Below are 16,467 nucleotides of genomic sequence, written 5' to 3' on the forward strand. Positions count from 1 at the left end.
ATAAGCAATAACTAAAAAGTATGTTCTGTATAGTATGAATGTAACATACTAAATCTGTCATGTTGTCATTGACTTACAGTACCAGTGTCAGCTGTGTCTCTTCACTGCCAAAATGGACTATGAATGCCATTTTATGTTGATTTATGTACCTCACATATAAACGTATGTGATACACACAGATGAGCATGTTACTGACTATATTAATTACCCAGCACTAGAAGTATATTTTATAATGACTGATTTTTAAGTTGATTTTATGGAAAGAAACAGCATTGCAATATTCTTAGTCAATTTGACTGTTAGCTAATGATCTGTTAAAACCTGAAACAAAAGATGCTGCAGGGTGAAAATGAGTCTGAGATCAAATGGAACATATACAAAGGTCTCCATTTCATAAACAGCTCTAGGGTAGGTCAGCCATTATCCTGTGTGAAATTCATTGTGATAAATCCTCTGGTAATGCATGCCACTCAGTCTTGGTCATAGATGGCAGTTCATTCAGATTCTCTAAAAGAAGATTAAATTGAATTTTATGTTCTCTGCAGATAAAATTCAAATCGCATATTACCATTATTTGATCTTTTCAAATTCACCAGGAGAAAATGTGTTTTCTTGCAAAAAGATAATTTTACACTGCTGCTTCGATAGTCATAAGGTTCAATGTAGCGCAGCAATTTAGGAAGGCTTTTTTTTTTTTAAAGTAAATTATATAGTTTCCACATGCTTCAACTCAGACAGGCTTGCATTTAAAACGTAATTTTTTTTTAATAAGCCATTTACCTGAATGTATACCGAATATGCTGCTACCTTGATGCATTGTGTCTATCAAATTACTAATAATTAATATTTATTTAACCTTCATGTTGTGTTCTGGTCTTTTTCATTATTTTCTCAAAAATGCTAGTTTATGTTATTGCATTGGTCTAAAACTTTCTGTTGTAAATGCATTATTTTCCTCTTATGTTTACATTTTAATGTATAATGAAATTCTGTGCCTTCTCAAAAGCACATCAGAAAAAAAAGTTGAAATAACGCCCCCTCTTTTCTTTTCTCTAGTCCTGCTAGGTTAACCCTCTCTGAACCTCTCAGCACAGCAAGAAAGCCTAAATGACAGTGAAAAAGAGATACAGCAACAGCACTCAGCACTTCTTTCTTTGTAACACTGGAGTGCTGCTCCACCTTTACTCAAAGCACGAGGTCGGATTCTTCCTGAAACAGCGCTGAGAGCCGAAGGAATCAAAACAAGTCAAAGTGCTCATTCCGCTGGAATTTCTGAGATGCCATTAGAGAAGTCACTCGGGTTCATTCTTCTCTTGACACTTAATGAACAACAGTAGCCAGACACAAACCCATAATCTGCTAATGTGTTGGACCCTCATAGCAAGCTTCACTGGTTGAAGCTTGACGTAATGACGCTCTTGCCCTCTCTTTTCCGTGTGCATGGAGACGTGAAGCTTCACAACATCGAAACAATATGGACATAGATGATGTTTGTTTCTGGTCTGGTAAAGTCAAAGAGAGGATCATTTCATCTCATCAAGTCTGATTCACCTCACCAGTCCCTCTAAAATACATTCAAATGGGCCGTCAGTAAAAGATTGGTTTTCAGTTTTCACTTCACAGAGACCAGAAAGTCTGCTGAATTTATTAAGTTGTTTTTCAGACAGTATAACCTCAATATACCCATTAAAAAAAAAAGAACTTTAATAAAAGCTATTTGTACTTCACACATTTTTGTTTCTATGTCACATCCTAATGTTCTATTAAAATAGGCAGTCAATATATCTCAGGTCTTTTAATGCAGTCCATAACTTCACAAACCTTCATAAACACGTTGAATTGTTGTGGCAATAACATTCGCAGTGCATTTTGATTCAGCACGTATATTGATGTGATATACATCCTTTGCTATTTACAGCATCATGTTGCTTGTCACATTTCAGAAGAGACAGAATTCCCTGTTTAGTGGATGGTGTATTGTCAAAGTGTTTTAATTAGATATGTTCTCTTTAACAAACCGCCAGAGGCAGCTCTGTACCCCTTCAATTTCTTTAGCCTGTCTTTCTAAACAGGATTTAGATTTCATCAACCTCATTTATCTTCTCCGAATTTGCTATTGCTGTTTAAAAAACAGACTTTCTTGAGTCTCTATTCAAATATTTGGGCTCTTTCTATCAACAATCGAAGGCTGTGAAGTTGTTAGTCTTTAATCCAATAAAGCCTTCTGTAGCATATGTAATACATGGATTTCTAAGGCCTCTATATTATCAACATGATTAAAACTTGGGTAAAACCAGTTGCACACAATCTACTACGTGCCTTCTGTCATCTGACTGTTAGTTAGTACGTAAAATACCTCTCAATAATATAATTCAAAAAATGCCTTTTATGTTGTGGTACACTTTGCCTTTTGCTGTGAAATCTTTAATAAAATAAGTTTAAAGAAAAGTTGAATGAATCAACCGTTTAAATGATTCGGTTCAATCGCAATGACTCGCTTATTAACAGTGAATTGCTGCCACCTACTGGCGGTTTTAATTGTTTTAATTTTACATTTAAAGTATCTTTTCATTTTTTAAATAATTTCAATTATCGGTATTCATCATTTCATGTTTAAAATATCGAAACATTATTAATGCATTTGTAACTACAGGTTAAAACATTAACATGTCCCTGTCAAGCTGCATTAACCTGTAAATACATCTAAATGCCACTTCATATGCAACTTATGCAAATATTCATTTTGTTGATACTGATTTCATTTGTTTAGTAACAGCTTAAATGTAATATTATTATAACTGACTGATGAATGTAAGATTTTGACTCAAATGATAATGCACACTTTTAGAATAAATGCCTTTTTATAGGTAAAAATGCCCATAAAAGGTAAAAATCAATTTAAACTTATTAGAAAAGTGAATTTCTATCAGTGCTGTGAACTGATCACACAGAATATGAAATATATCAAAAACTTTAGGAGTCAGCTGTCCACGGTAGTCCTTCAGATATCAGCACAATAACACACTCAGCAAAATGTGGTTGTAATTTTACAGAAAATATTGAGATATTATTTTTTTGTCAGTATTGCACACCCAGTACTGACACAAAATTATTTGTCACGTCCAGTGTAGACAGCCTTAAGCTGTTGGTTTATTATATATATAAATATATATAATGTAGTTTTCTGGTCTTGTTTTTTGTTAATTTCAGTAACAATAGCTCATCTGGCCAAGAATGTTTAATTATGCTAGTATAATCCTTAAAAGTAATAAAACAAACTTGACAAATATACACTATTTCTCTTCCAGTAAAAAGGATCCTAAATTGTTCCTATAACTGGTAAAGCATGGAACTAGCAACCAAGGTCACGGATTCAAGCCGCAGCTAACACATACATATAAAGCAAATTGTATGTGCTGAATTCATTAGTTTGCAGTTAGCCCCTGCTGGCAGATGTCATTACTACACCATCAGACTGATATTCAAAAGGAATCAGTGTAAGACAAGATAACTCATGCTTTTAAGAGAGAGGCCTTTTTTAAAGTATGCAGGTTGCATACTTCTTGGACCTTCTTGGTTTTGATGGGCTCTGATAAACACTAAGGGCTATTTTAGACCTTTGTTATGTCCATAACTCTAACCTTAATTTTGTACAATTCTTAGTAAATTTTCCCTGTAGTCACTTCTTCTTAAAGGCTCTATAAAAGCAGTTGGTAATACATAATATATATATTTTTAATGCAGTTGGTAATACATAATATATATATATATATATAAAATATTTATATATATTATAATGCAGTTGGTAATATATAATATATATATATATATATATATATAAAATATCTTGAATGACACTGGTTATATAAATGACTACATGAAACACATTTTAGGTTCCCTGCCAAGTGGCTAAGTGGCTTAGTCAGGAAATCTGCATAGAACTCTTCATGCCCCCTCAGATTTTTAGCTGAGAAAATTTTAAAATGCAACTTACAAAGAAACATTCTAGCACCTTTGGGAATAGCGCTGCATGATTATTATAGATTATTAAATGTTACATTTACAATAACATATCTAAATTTAAATCACAACTTCCAGAATTCATTTGCTTTATAACTAAAACTTTAGTCATCATCTACTCACCCTCAGGAACTATTTTTTATTCTATGGCCTTAAACAAAATAGGTGCCTGACACCAGTGCTCCTTATGTTCTCTGTGTGTAGTGCTCTTGGTAAAGCAAGAGGACGTCATGCTGCTGACTGTGGCTCCCAGAAGAATGGGTCATCCGACCTTCATGTGTGCGCAGCAGGGTTCGTGATGGCTTCGCCGCATGCTGCAAAAAGGTCCCCTGACATACATAAGAGCAAGAAATAAGCAACCTTGGACTGTGTGTCCATTAGTTCTGTAATCATTGTCTGTTATGTTAGGACATTCATACATGTGCAGTCCATTCAATTATATAATTTGAGCTTCAATTTTCAGTGTAATTTTTTTGTTGCACATTTTCTCTCTATTCCAGGTACGTCCCTAATGTGTTTTGATATCTTTTGAGTATGATGTCATGAGACTCAGGGGTGTGTGTGTTGAGCAGGTTTTGAACCCTGTCCGGACGTGATGCACATGTAATAAGAGACGCTATGGTGAGCTGTTTGCTGCGTGTCTGACCTTGCAGTGCATCTGGGCTGCGCTCATGCATAAATGCAGCCTCTTACAGTCCTTTTGGACATCATTATCAAACGATACACCTACTAGACAGATATTATTTGTTGGATGTTACTCTGATAGATTACACATCAACACTGTCGGTGTGGCTGGGAATAAACTAGAGCGCATTAAGCTGATCTGTTTCATATCCTTTGTTGTTTTCATCATAGTGCTCATTTGTGGTATTATTCTTCATTTGAACAACATAAAGCTTAATCAAATGCATCCAAATGTTACTGAGAATGTACGCCTCATAAAAACACATCCCACAATGCCTTCACACCATTGCACTGTGATTGTCTGCTGCCAGATTTATCTTTATTTGAACTGAAAACAACGTGTGCAAGCACCGCTATGGTCTTTAGGTATTCCAGGACTGTGAAAATGTCTTGCGTGCCAAGAAAGTGATATAAATTGAGAACGTGTATGAAGTGAAAACAATAGCCGGTAGCAGGAAATCTACCAAAATTCATCTTTAGAAATAATTACAGCTGGTGATATGTGCTGGTGGAAGTTAATGGCGGTAATAAAAATGTTAAAAGCCTTTGAAGATGAGGCCAAACCATAAGACATCTATTCGGTGGTATTAAGGCACATTTCCACTTAGTTTAACACTAAGTACTTGGAAATGAGGGTAATAAAAACAAGACGAAGTGCAAAGTCTTCTTGATCCAAAATGCATCTGCTGAAGCTCATCATTATCCATTCGTCGCTGTAAACAGTTTATTTGTTTTTAAAAAAACTGTTTCAGAAGTCATATAAACTTTTATTATAATGTTAGAGAACATGAATGAATGGATGGACAGACCAATATATATATAGATAGACAGACAGACAGACAGACAGATAGATAGATAGATATAGAAAATCAATATGGTTGGAGAGACAGACAGACACACAGATAAATATGTTGCTTTCCAAAAAATGTATATCATCAGATTGCACAGGCTGCTTTTTAATGCTTGTCAGTGAAGAAAGAATCTTTTTTTTTTTACAGCAAAAAGATGTAGTTGCATCATCATCCAGCAGAGACTCAATGCCGAATCAAGCAAGGTCATAATTTGGACTTGAGAGAATTTGATAAAAAAATGTTTGTGTTCATACCAAAATCTTTGACTTGTGAGATGTATTGGTAAATCTGAGCTCAGTCGGAGACCTTTCTTCGATTACTTTTTTCAAAGTCTCCATTTGATGACCATTTGATGATAAGAAGCAATTTAAAAATGAGATATCGTTAGTGGTTTTACTTTCCTATGGGAAAGAAAATCAGAAATGGCACATGCATTTCAAACAATGGGATTTATTTAGCTTTGCATTTCAGATCTAATCAAGGGTTTTAAGCTCCATCAGAGACTCATCAGACAGGATTCATCACCTATTGGTATTAAACCCAAAATATACCCAAAACACACTAACAAATGAGTGCACGTACATGCATGAATTCCTGATTTCTCAGCCTCAGAGTCAATGCGGTTAGGTGAGAGACCAAGAACTGTTTTATGTAGAGGTGAACCAGAATCCCAAGAGAAAGATCAGAGGGAATTATGATGAGAAAGAGAAGATCTTGTACAATGCTTTCTGCATCAACACTTCAAAAGCAGTTTCCTCCCCACCACCCTGTCTGAATTAACACAGCAAAAAGAAATAGAGATAATTTATGAAAGCATTTAGGCAGAAAAGATCATTGCCAGATCAGAGACCCTGACTGATGGATTCATCTAATTCACATGCAATATTATGCAATTACCACATTTAAAGCTAATAAGAAGCATTTTTATCATAACTTGAAAGCAATATAGCTGGAGTCAATATCAGGTTTTGTAACTGAATAGGAGATCGAATAGCAAACCATGCAAAACGTGCTGTAGCGTGACAAGAAACCTGCTCTTCTGAGAACGCCATTTTCTCAGTGAAAAGGAAAACGTAATAAATTCTTAACAAAATGAGCGGACTAAGACCACGAGATGACACATGATTCACTGCCCATCCGAAAAGAAGAAAACGAGTGAAAGGTTTTAAAACAAAAATCATTTTCTCTCATAAAGGGCGCATACGTCACTGTTTCTAGTGGTCTGTTTACAAGGAGGGTATTTCTGTTTCTTTCATTTTGTGTGTGGCTCTTATGCACTTAAACTTTTATCTTCAGGAGCAGATGAGTGCGAGTGTGTGTCTGGTTCATCATGCCTAACAGCTTTGCGACATTTTCATCAGAAGAGCAGCACTAGCACTATTACAAAGTTTGTGCTAAATACGTTGGCCGTTCAGTGAAGGTCAGACCATTAATCTCACCCTTCAGGAGAGCTACAGTGTAGTTCGTTTCGCACGTGAGCACACGGTTCTAATGTATAGCATGGCTGAGATCCAAGAAAAAAAAAAAAAACACTGTTTCCCTTTACAGAGCTTTTATGTTTGCTATTTTATAAGGTAATTTGCAACAATTACAGTTTTCACCATGTAGAATATGCATTCATTATTCACGGCTGTCTAGTCAGATCCTCGCAACTGTATGCATCCTGTGCAACGGTGTAGAAATAATTTAAAAGTGGGGGTGGACACATTTAGACAGGGGCATTGATTATCTCCCAAAAAGTGGGGACAGCAAAAGAAATTTGTAAAGTACTGTTTTTCTAAACCTAGTAAGTTGTCTTGAGTGTATCTCAGAGTAAAAATATAAAAAACTGTGACTTTATTTCTCATATTTGCAACCTCACATATCACAATTGCAACTTTATTTTTCGTAATTGTGATTTAATCTGATTAATCGGATTATCACAAATTTGACTTTGTTCATTTAATTTCTTCTAACTGTGACTCTATTTTGCATAATTACAGATTTATCCTCACAATTGTGATTTAATTTCACACAGTTTTTACTCTTTTTTTTTTTTTGCAAGTTTATACTTTATTTCTTGTAATTGCAAATATGCCTGTGCATTTATATGTCACTGTGACTCCATCTCACAATTGTGACATTTCTTACAATTTTGACTTCATATTAAACAATTCATTTCTCATACTCATGCTTAAATTTTTTTTTTTTTAAAGAAATTCAAACAATAAATACTGTTTTGTGGCTCTTTAATATGTCATGGAAAATCACTGTATTGAACTGCTCAGTTCAAGCAGCAATTGAACCGATCTTCTTTTCATATTTACTTAAATCATCAGAATGTATTTTATTTCAACTGCTGAAAGTTGTCAATACACAACATTTTTAAGTTTAAGTCTACCGAAAGTTAATGTTCTCTCCTGTCTGATTTGTTTGTCGGGCAAGATGGCAGATTCAGTGTTATGATTGGTCAGATCGTCTTTCAATCAAGCTCTTTGCGAATGATCAATTGCTACTTTATTTATCACAGTTTTGACTTCATATTTGACAATTATGATTTCATTTCATTTTATTTCATATTTCACAATTTTGACTTCATACTTTATTTCTTGTAATGGCAACTATTTCTCATGATTCATTATTTATATCTCACTATGTGACTTCATATCTCACAATTGCGACATTATTTCTCACAACTTTGACTCATAATTTAAATTTCATACTTTATTTCTTGTAGTTACAACTATTACTCACAATTGTGGATTTCAGTATGTGATTTAATATCTCACAATTTTGACTTCATTTTTATACTTTATTTCTTGTAATTGCAACTATTTTACATGATCGCTTATTTATTTCTCACAGTTTGGACTTCAAATTTGACAATTGTGATTTCATTCTCATCATTTCATACTTCTTGTAGTTGTGGCTATTTATCATGATTGTTCATTTATATTTTGCTATATGACTTCATAACTCAGAATTTCTACTTCATATTTGACTTCATACATTATTTCCTGTAATTGCAACTATTTTACATGATCACTTATTTATTTCTCACAGTTTGGACTTCAAATTTGACAATTTTGATTTCATTCTCATCATTTCATACTTCTTGTAGTTGTGGCTATTTATCATGACTAACCAATTATATTTTGCTATATGACTTCATAACTCAGAATTTCTACTTCATATTTGACTTCATACATTATTTCCCATAATTGCAACTATTTCTCATGAATACTCATTTACAGTATATCTCACAATGTGACTTCATATTTTACAATTGCATCTAACTTTCAAATTTTCCTTTCTATTTTTCTTTCTGGGTGAAGACAAGATTTGCAGAAGGCAACATAATAATGCTACCTATCTCAAGACATCACGTTTATAGCCCATTAGAAAGGACTGATTAAGATATTATGGTTATAGATGTGGAATGCAGAATAGAGGTAAAATATATACACATGTGCATATGCACAGTGCAAGCATATATTATATACACATATATAACATATAACATGACACAGCACACTCACATCTGAGAAGTATTGTGTTTTTCAAGCTGAATAATGTGTTTAACGATAAACATCATTAAACATTTGACCAGGAATTGAGGCACTATGGAAGAAGACAGATCTATGAGAGCGCCATATGATAGACCGCAGTGCGCAGACACAAATAAGACTCCTCAGCCAGCGTGCCTGTGTAAATATTTGAACTCTACCCAGCAGATATCAGGGCCTCTAGAGAGTAAAACACTAGTTCAGGTGAGAAAGGGTTCATTCCCATACTGCATGCTTGCTGCCTGTGATCTCTCCCCGTGGCAAGTGTATTCACACTCTGCATAAGGATTGGAGGTACAATAAGTGCATAAACAGAATGAAACTGTCAGGGGTGCTGTGCAAAATGTCTGTTTTTTATGTTTTTACCATGTGACTTTTTTTATTAAAACCCCAGCATTTTAGTTTGGCTAGTGTTTTTATTTTCTTAGCACCTGCTTTAATTCAAATTAGTTATTTTTCTGCACTACGAAACAGATGTTAAATAATAAAAGTAAATAAAAAAAGAAAATAATACATTTTAGTGTTCATAACAAAGGGTTCTGCTAAAAATCTGCCAGTCGATCAATAAAAAATAGGCTTACATTATTCAACATTTATGCAGTTTTGCTTCTTGTGTTAATTTGTTCTGCTTTAAATAATATTTATCTAACTGGAAAAAAAAAATCATTGTCTCAGTTGATCTACTCTTCACTAGTGGTTGACACCAGTATTTAAAGAGTAAGATGACTAATACTTGGTATAATATATCTCAATAATAATATACTGTATACAATACAATCTTATGTATGCTATGACACAAGGAAGTGTTAGCACTTCTGTTAATTTGTCACTTATTGCATAACATGATACTGTACCTTAAGGAATGCTGATTGTTGTTCTTTGGATATTACATAACATATTTGTATATCACATAACATGATAGGGTAAACAGTAACGAGCAATGAATGATTGTTTTATCAGTTTACAGTTAACCTTCTCTACATAGCAGAAAAGGAGGGACTTAATGTGTTAAACCAATAGCAGCAACACATCATGTGAGTTTGAAACATCACTTTCTTTAAATAGAAACAAGAAAATACTTCTATGTAGTAAAAAACAGTTAAATGTTCCATCTGAGACAAACTACCTTTCTAAGGGTATGTTTACATGATAATGGTGTCCTTTGTGTTTTTGAAAATTTTTGCATATAGATGACAAAGTTTTCAAAATGAATCCCATTCATACAAATCCGTGTAAAGGAAAACGAAACAAAAAATGCTGTATTATATATGCCAAGCCAGTAGTTGGCGATGTTCATTTGTAAAGAAACACTATGCGCCTGCGCACATACACATTCTTCTAAATTGCAGTGAATACAAACATTGCAAAACATGCATACATGGTGTCAACCCGTTTTCAAAAGTTCGCAGTTGCAGGCCCCCAAATGCCAATGTAATGTAAATAAATGGACAAAACACATACAAAGTTCTTAGTTTTTGATTGAAAACAGTGACGTGTAAATGTCTCCTACATTCTATGGCATTTTACTAAACCAGTGGATCTTATAAGGCCTGGGCCCACTAGGGGGCCTCAGCAAACTTTAGACCAGTCCCCAATAGTTTTGCAAATGATTTAAATGTAGTAATCAGTAATAATAATCATAAGAGATCCACAACAAATTAAGAAAACATCTTCATCAGTTTGACAATACATGTGCTGCAAATAATCACAACACGACAAAATTCAGAAACGCACTGCAAATGCTCACACCTCTACCAAATACAGAAATGCACTGCAAATACAGAACTACAGAAAACTCGCAACACAACCAAATACAGAAACGCTCTACAAATACTTGCAACACAACCAAATACAGAAATTTGCTGCAAATACTCACAACTAATGTTCCATTAAACATATTTTTTTACATTTCTGTATTTGCTGGGCGTTTCTGTATTTGCAGTGCATTTCTGTATTTGGTTGTGTTGTGAGTATTTGCAGAGCGTTTCTGTATCTGGTTGTGTTGCGAGTATTTGCAGAGCATTTCTGTATCTGGTTGTGTTGCGAGTATTTGCAGAGCGTTTCTGTATTTGGTTGTGTTGCAAGTATTTGTTGAGCGTTTCTGTATTTGGTGTCTGTTTCTGTATTTGCTTTTTTTGTGTTGTGAGCATTTGCAGAGCGTTTCTGTATTTGGTCATATTGTGAGTATTTGCAGCACGTTTCTGTATTTGGCTGTGTTATGAGTATTTGCAGTTTGTTGCTGTATTTTGAGTATTTGCAGCATGTGTTGTCAAACTGATGAAGAGGTTTTTTTTTTTTATGTGCTGGTGTTTTTTTCTTAAGTTGCAGCATGTTGAGCTCTCTCAGCCACTGTATAACCAACCCCCCCCCCAAACATAAAGATGTACAACATTAAACTGTTTTCTTACAACGTTAGTATCAGAGGTACATTTCAGGAAGTATTTCGAATATTATCTTGACATCAAAAAGTTTGAGAACCACTGGACTAAACTAAAGTTTTTATGTTATTGGTTCATGCTATACTACACTTTGTAGAAATTTACAAAAAAGAAACTTTTGACAGGCTATAATTGAAGCACTGAAAATGAATATCGTCAATGTGCACTTAAATATTCGCTGCAGTAAAACCATTTGGAGGAAATGGTTGCACCATTCAAAGGACATTTCACTTTGCACATTTAACATTCTGAAAACGCATACTGCAGAACGTATTCTTACAACTCTTTGCTTTTTCTGGGAAAGCGTGAGTCTGTTGGGGATGCGTTCATAGGGCAAATAAAGGCCAACCACAAAGTAAAACAATTCATGATAAGAGAATGTCGAGAGAGACAATTTCCTCCTGTTCCAGCTGACATGCATGTGACTAACCTTAGAGAGCTTTTTTTTTTTTTTTTAACAAGAAAACAGTTCCTTCATTCACTGTTCCCTTTGGACAGTATGAACACTTGACATGGGTTTACTGTACCTAATACAACTTTAATATTTTAAGATACTGTTTGCTTTGGCCTTCCTTGTTCTGTCACTGCAAAGTTGAATATGTCGGCATGGAAAGAGAGACTAAGGAGAGTTGTTACAGTGGAGCCGGTGATTTTCCTCTACATGACCAGCACTTTCATCGTAACACCTGCATATCAACAGATGATTATCACAAAAGGTAAGAGAGCTGCTACTGCTGCGATTTAAAGCAGGAAAAGTAGAGAGAGTGAAAGGCAGAGACATTAATCAAGTGCGTCCGGCGAGTCAGTGTTTTGTTCTTTGAACTGAAAAACAGGTCAGCAGGGTCCAGTTCTAGTACACAAAACGGAAATGCCCGAAGCAGAACCACGGAGTGCTTGGAGAATAGCAGTGGAGCTCGAGATGTACTCAAAACCCAAAACTACAGCAGGCATTAATCAAGCCGAACTGGCCATGACAGTCCCAGAGCAAAACAACAGCCGCTGTGATCACTCATGCACCAGATTAAACAATCGCTGACAGTCATTAGTCTGTATTCTGTTGCTGAACTTAAAACATTGGCTATGCTTGAGAAACTGCAGTATCTTTGTTTTAACCTTGTGCAATGACATGAAATTTAACTTTTTCATGAGCTGATATGTCCTGCCATGTGACATACAACATTGAAATCTTTTTAAACTGCTTTTGCTATTTACATTAATAATTGAATATAATATTAAATATAACAATTAAATTAAATTAAAGATTGGAAGACTACATGGAAAAATCTAAATTTTTGCTTTCCCATTTGCTCCAATAGGGGGAAAAAAAGCTCTGTAATTTTTGAAAATGTAAAAAAAAAAAAAAAAAAAAAAAAACATACACATATACACGAGTGCTGTCAAATGATTAATCGCATCCAAAATAAGTTTTTGTTTGCATAATATATGTGTCACGTTTCACTTGGAGAAGGAACGAGAAGATCCAGGAGAATATAGAAGTACTGTATGATTTTAATTTAACAAACAAGGAGATACAAACAGAGGAACTGATAAATGTACAACAGCGGACAGAGCTAACTGAGAACACTTTAAATACATAGACAATGATGGGACACACCTGGAACCAAATTAACAAAATGGGGAACACCTGGAACTGATAGAACTGAGGACAGGAAACATGATCAAATAAGGAAACACACACTGGGACACATGGAGCACATGGGGAACAGAACACAACACAACCCTGACATGACACCCCCCTCCAGAAGGCGCGTCCTCGCACCATGCAACATCAAAGGGGTGGGAGGGCGGGCCTCTAGGAGATCCCAATAGACAGGATTGGATGAGACGGGATGCTCCAAGGCGGTCCCAGATCTGGGCACCATGGCCTCCCGAGTCCTCAGATCCTGGAGGGGGGTGTCATGTCCAAGCCTGTGGGGGGACCCAGGAGGCCATGGTGGAGCAGCCTCCAAGGCCAAGGCTGTGGCCCCAACCTCCACCTCGGCCTCTACAGCTGACTCGGCTATGGGTATATGGTCCCCCCCCCAAAAAAAAAAAAATTTATTGGGGAAAACTAGGCATCTTGGAGCAGGCACTTGAGCGAGCTCTGGGGCTGGAGCTGACACTGGGGCTAACTGGAGATCCGTTGCCCATCCTGGGTGGAACTGGGGAACGGGAGCCCTTCCCGGGCTTTTCTCTGGGCCTGGGCCGACATTGGAGTGAATTCTGGGGCCTGGGCCGACACCCTTCTCACCCCTAGTTTCCTCTTCCAGATCGGGGGGAAAAGGTGTGGTCTGGGCCAACACAGGAGCAAACTCTGGGGCCTCAGCCAACACAGGAGCTAACTTTGGAAGGCGCTTTCGAGGAGCGGGCACTGGAGTGCACTAATGTTGCCACACTAATGTTTGTTGGGCCTGACTCGGGAACGGCCGCTACGTCTGTGCTGAGGACAGAGACAGTGCTGGGAGGAGATGGGTGGTCGGACCATTTGGCTGGGTATGTGGAAGTTCTTGGGGAGGTTCAGTGGATTTCAGGAGGGACTGGATGAGGATCGTTCCGAACTTCTTCCAGCCCCAGCCAAAAACAAACACAGAGTGCAGAATCTAACCAGCTCACCTGGTTGGAGAGCTCTAGTCATCGTGTTGGGTCCACTGTTCAGTCACGTTTCACTTGGAGAAGGAACAAGAAGATCCAGGAGCATATAGAAGTATGATTTTAATTTAACCCACAAAGCGATACAAACAGAGGAACTGATAGATGATGTACAACAGCAGACAGAGAACTAGGAACTGAGAACACTTTAAATACACAGACACTAATGGGACACACCTGGAACCAAATTAACTAAACGGGGAACACCTGGAACTGATAGAACCGAGGATAGAAACAGGAAACATGACCAAATAAGGAAATACACAGTGGGACACAGGGAGCACATGGGGAACAGAGCACAACACAAGCCTGAGAATATGTGTGTGCTTTGAGTATATTTATTATGTATTTATAAATACACACACATACAGTATATATTTTGATAATATTTACATGTATTTACATGTCTATATTTATATTTATTATATTTAATATATAAACATATTTTTCTGAAATATACAGTATACATGCATTTGTATGTATTTATATATACATAATAAATATACAGATTATACAGACATATATTATGTAAACAAATTTTTTTATTTTGGATGCGATTAATCACCATTAATCATTTGACAGCACTAATATATATAAATAACTATAATAGTATTTTACAATTACATTACTTTTTTAGTATTTAAATCTAATATAATTTTGTAGTTTTTTTTTTTTTTTACCTTTCTTTAGTAAAGTTTTTAATGTAGCATTTTAACATTCTTTTACATTAAAATTAGTAATTTTTTTTACTCTTTAAATATATTTACATCCTGTTGAATTCTGAACAGAGAGAACTGGGGGGTTTAAATGAATGGCTTTTTTGTTTGATTTAAAAAAAACATTAATAATAACTAACTTTTGTCTAAAAAGAAACAAAAAGCATCAAAGTAAAACAGAAAATGCAGGGAAAAAATAATATGCGTGGACTCTGAAGACATTTCTATGAATATAAATAATGCAGTGAATATATGCATTTGATTTGCTTAAGGGTGACGCTTTCCAAAACATGCAGCTGTTTTTAGTTTCTGCTCTTGTCATATTGCATTTTTTCTCCCTTTTACTGAGCGAGTGTCCTTCCTTTCCTCTCTCCTTTAAATTCTCTTACCCTTCCAATGAACTCTGCAGCTCCACACATAACAGTTCTCAGAAAAATGTGGACGAATATATCATATGAATGAGCACAACTCCACGCAGTGAAAACTGTTCAAAGATTAAAGAGGGTCCAATCATTTATTGCAAAGTGTTCATTTATGCCACTCTTAATGGCCTCGATTCTTGCCATTTACTCCTTGATATCATCATATTTGTGAGGATGCAGTTGGTGAGCTTCCTCGAGGCTTGTACTTACAATAACTGAGGGCGTCCCCCGGTGCAATGTCTTACTGCTTGGGTTGTGCATCATTCCCATAATGCCTTTAGAGCATCATTACTGACAGTGAATAAAAATTTTTTGAGAAGTAGAAAAACATCAAAGCTAACCTAAGATGCAATACCTGAATTTCATTCGATAACATTTGCTCCAACTAGAAAAGGACTGTTAAATGTCAAGATGTCAGTGTGGCTAGTTTTGTGAAAACTGCTTAGCCTTACCTTAAAAAATACTGACCTGCAGTAACTGTTGCCATCAGACCAGCTTGTGCTGTTATCTCATATAAACATGTTATGAACACATTTGTTCACTTATCTACGAAAATATCATATGAGCAGGAGTGCTGTTGAGCATGAACCCTATTTTATTGTAGCATGACTTTAATGCCAAGGTAATAAAACACAATGTACAGTGCTATAAATGTACATTCTTTTTTTTTTTTTTTTAAATGAAAATCTGAAAAAAATGTATGATGTTAATAACTGTTAAAATGTGCCATCGCAGTCTGCGATCAGGGTCTATTAGGCATAGTTGCAAGTGTGATATGCAGCTTCAGTTTGGTTCAGTTCATACAATATTGTTCAATAATATTGTGTCTGTTTTTATTCCAAATGGAGTAACAAAAGCAGTTTCTCCAAGCAACACACGATTGTGGTGTTTTGTTCTAATTGAACCAGTCGGTTGAGTGAATGACGCAACGATTCACTCGTAAAATGTCTGTTCCTGAACAAGTCAGTATTTTTTTTGACAAATTGGTATAGTGTATGAATGGATGATTCACTCAGTGAATGACAGTCACTACTGCCATAGAATGCAATTTGGCTATTCGTAACTATTTTACATTTTGGCAAACTGAAAGCTAATGAATCCATAAGACTGCATGTGAACATTTTTGGCCGATCTGCTTACAC

The 16,467-nt window shown here is 35.7% G+C and overlaps 1 protein-coding gene across 1 annotated transcript in view; it reads right to left on the reverse strand.

Annotated features, from left to right (window-relative positions):
* crim1 (cysteine rich transmembrane BMP regulator 1 (chordin-like)) overlaps positions 1–14,308 on the reverse strand; it is a 133,046-nt gene extending 118,738 nt beyond the window's left edge. The window contains exon 1 of the mRNA XM_042742700.1: positions 14,152–14,308. Within this exon, the coding sequence (XP_042598634.1) occupies positions 14,152–14,173 (22 nt within the window). The 5' untranslated portion in view covers positions 14,174–14,308. The remainder of the gene's footprint in view (positions 1–14,151) is intronic.
* Positions 14,309–16,467: the final 2,159 nt, after the last annotated feature.

This window comes from Cyprinus carpio, chromosome B17 (genome assembly GCF_018340385.1).
Source record: "Cyprinus carpio isolate SPL01 chromosome B17, ASM1834038v1, whole genome shotgun sequence".
Lineage (NCBI taxonomy): Eukaryota > Metazoa > Chordata > Actinopteri > Cypriniformes > Cyprinidae > Cyprinus > Cyprinus carpio.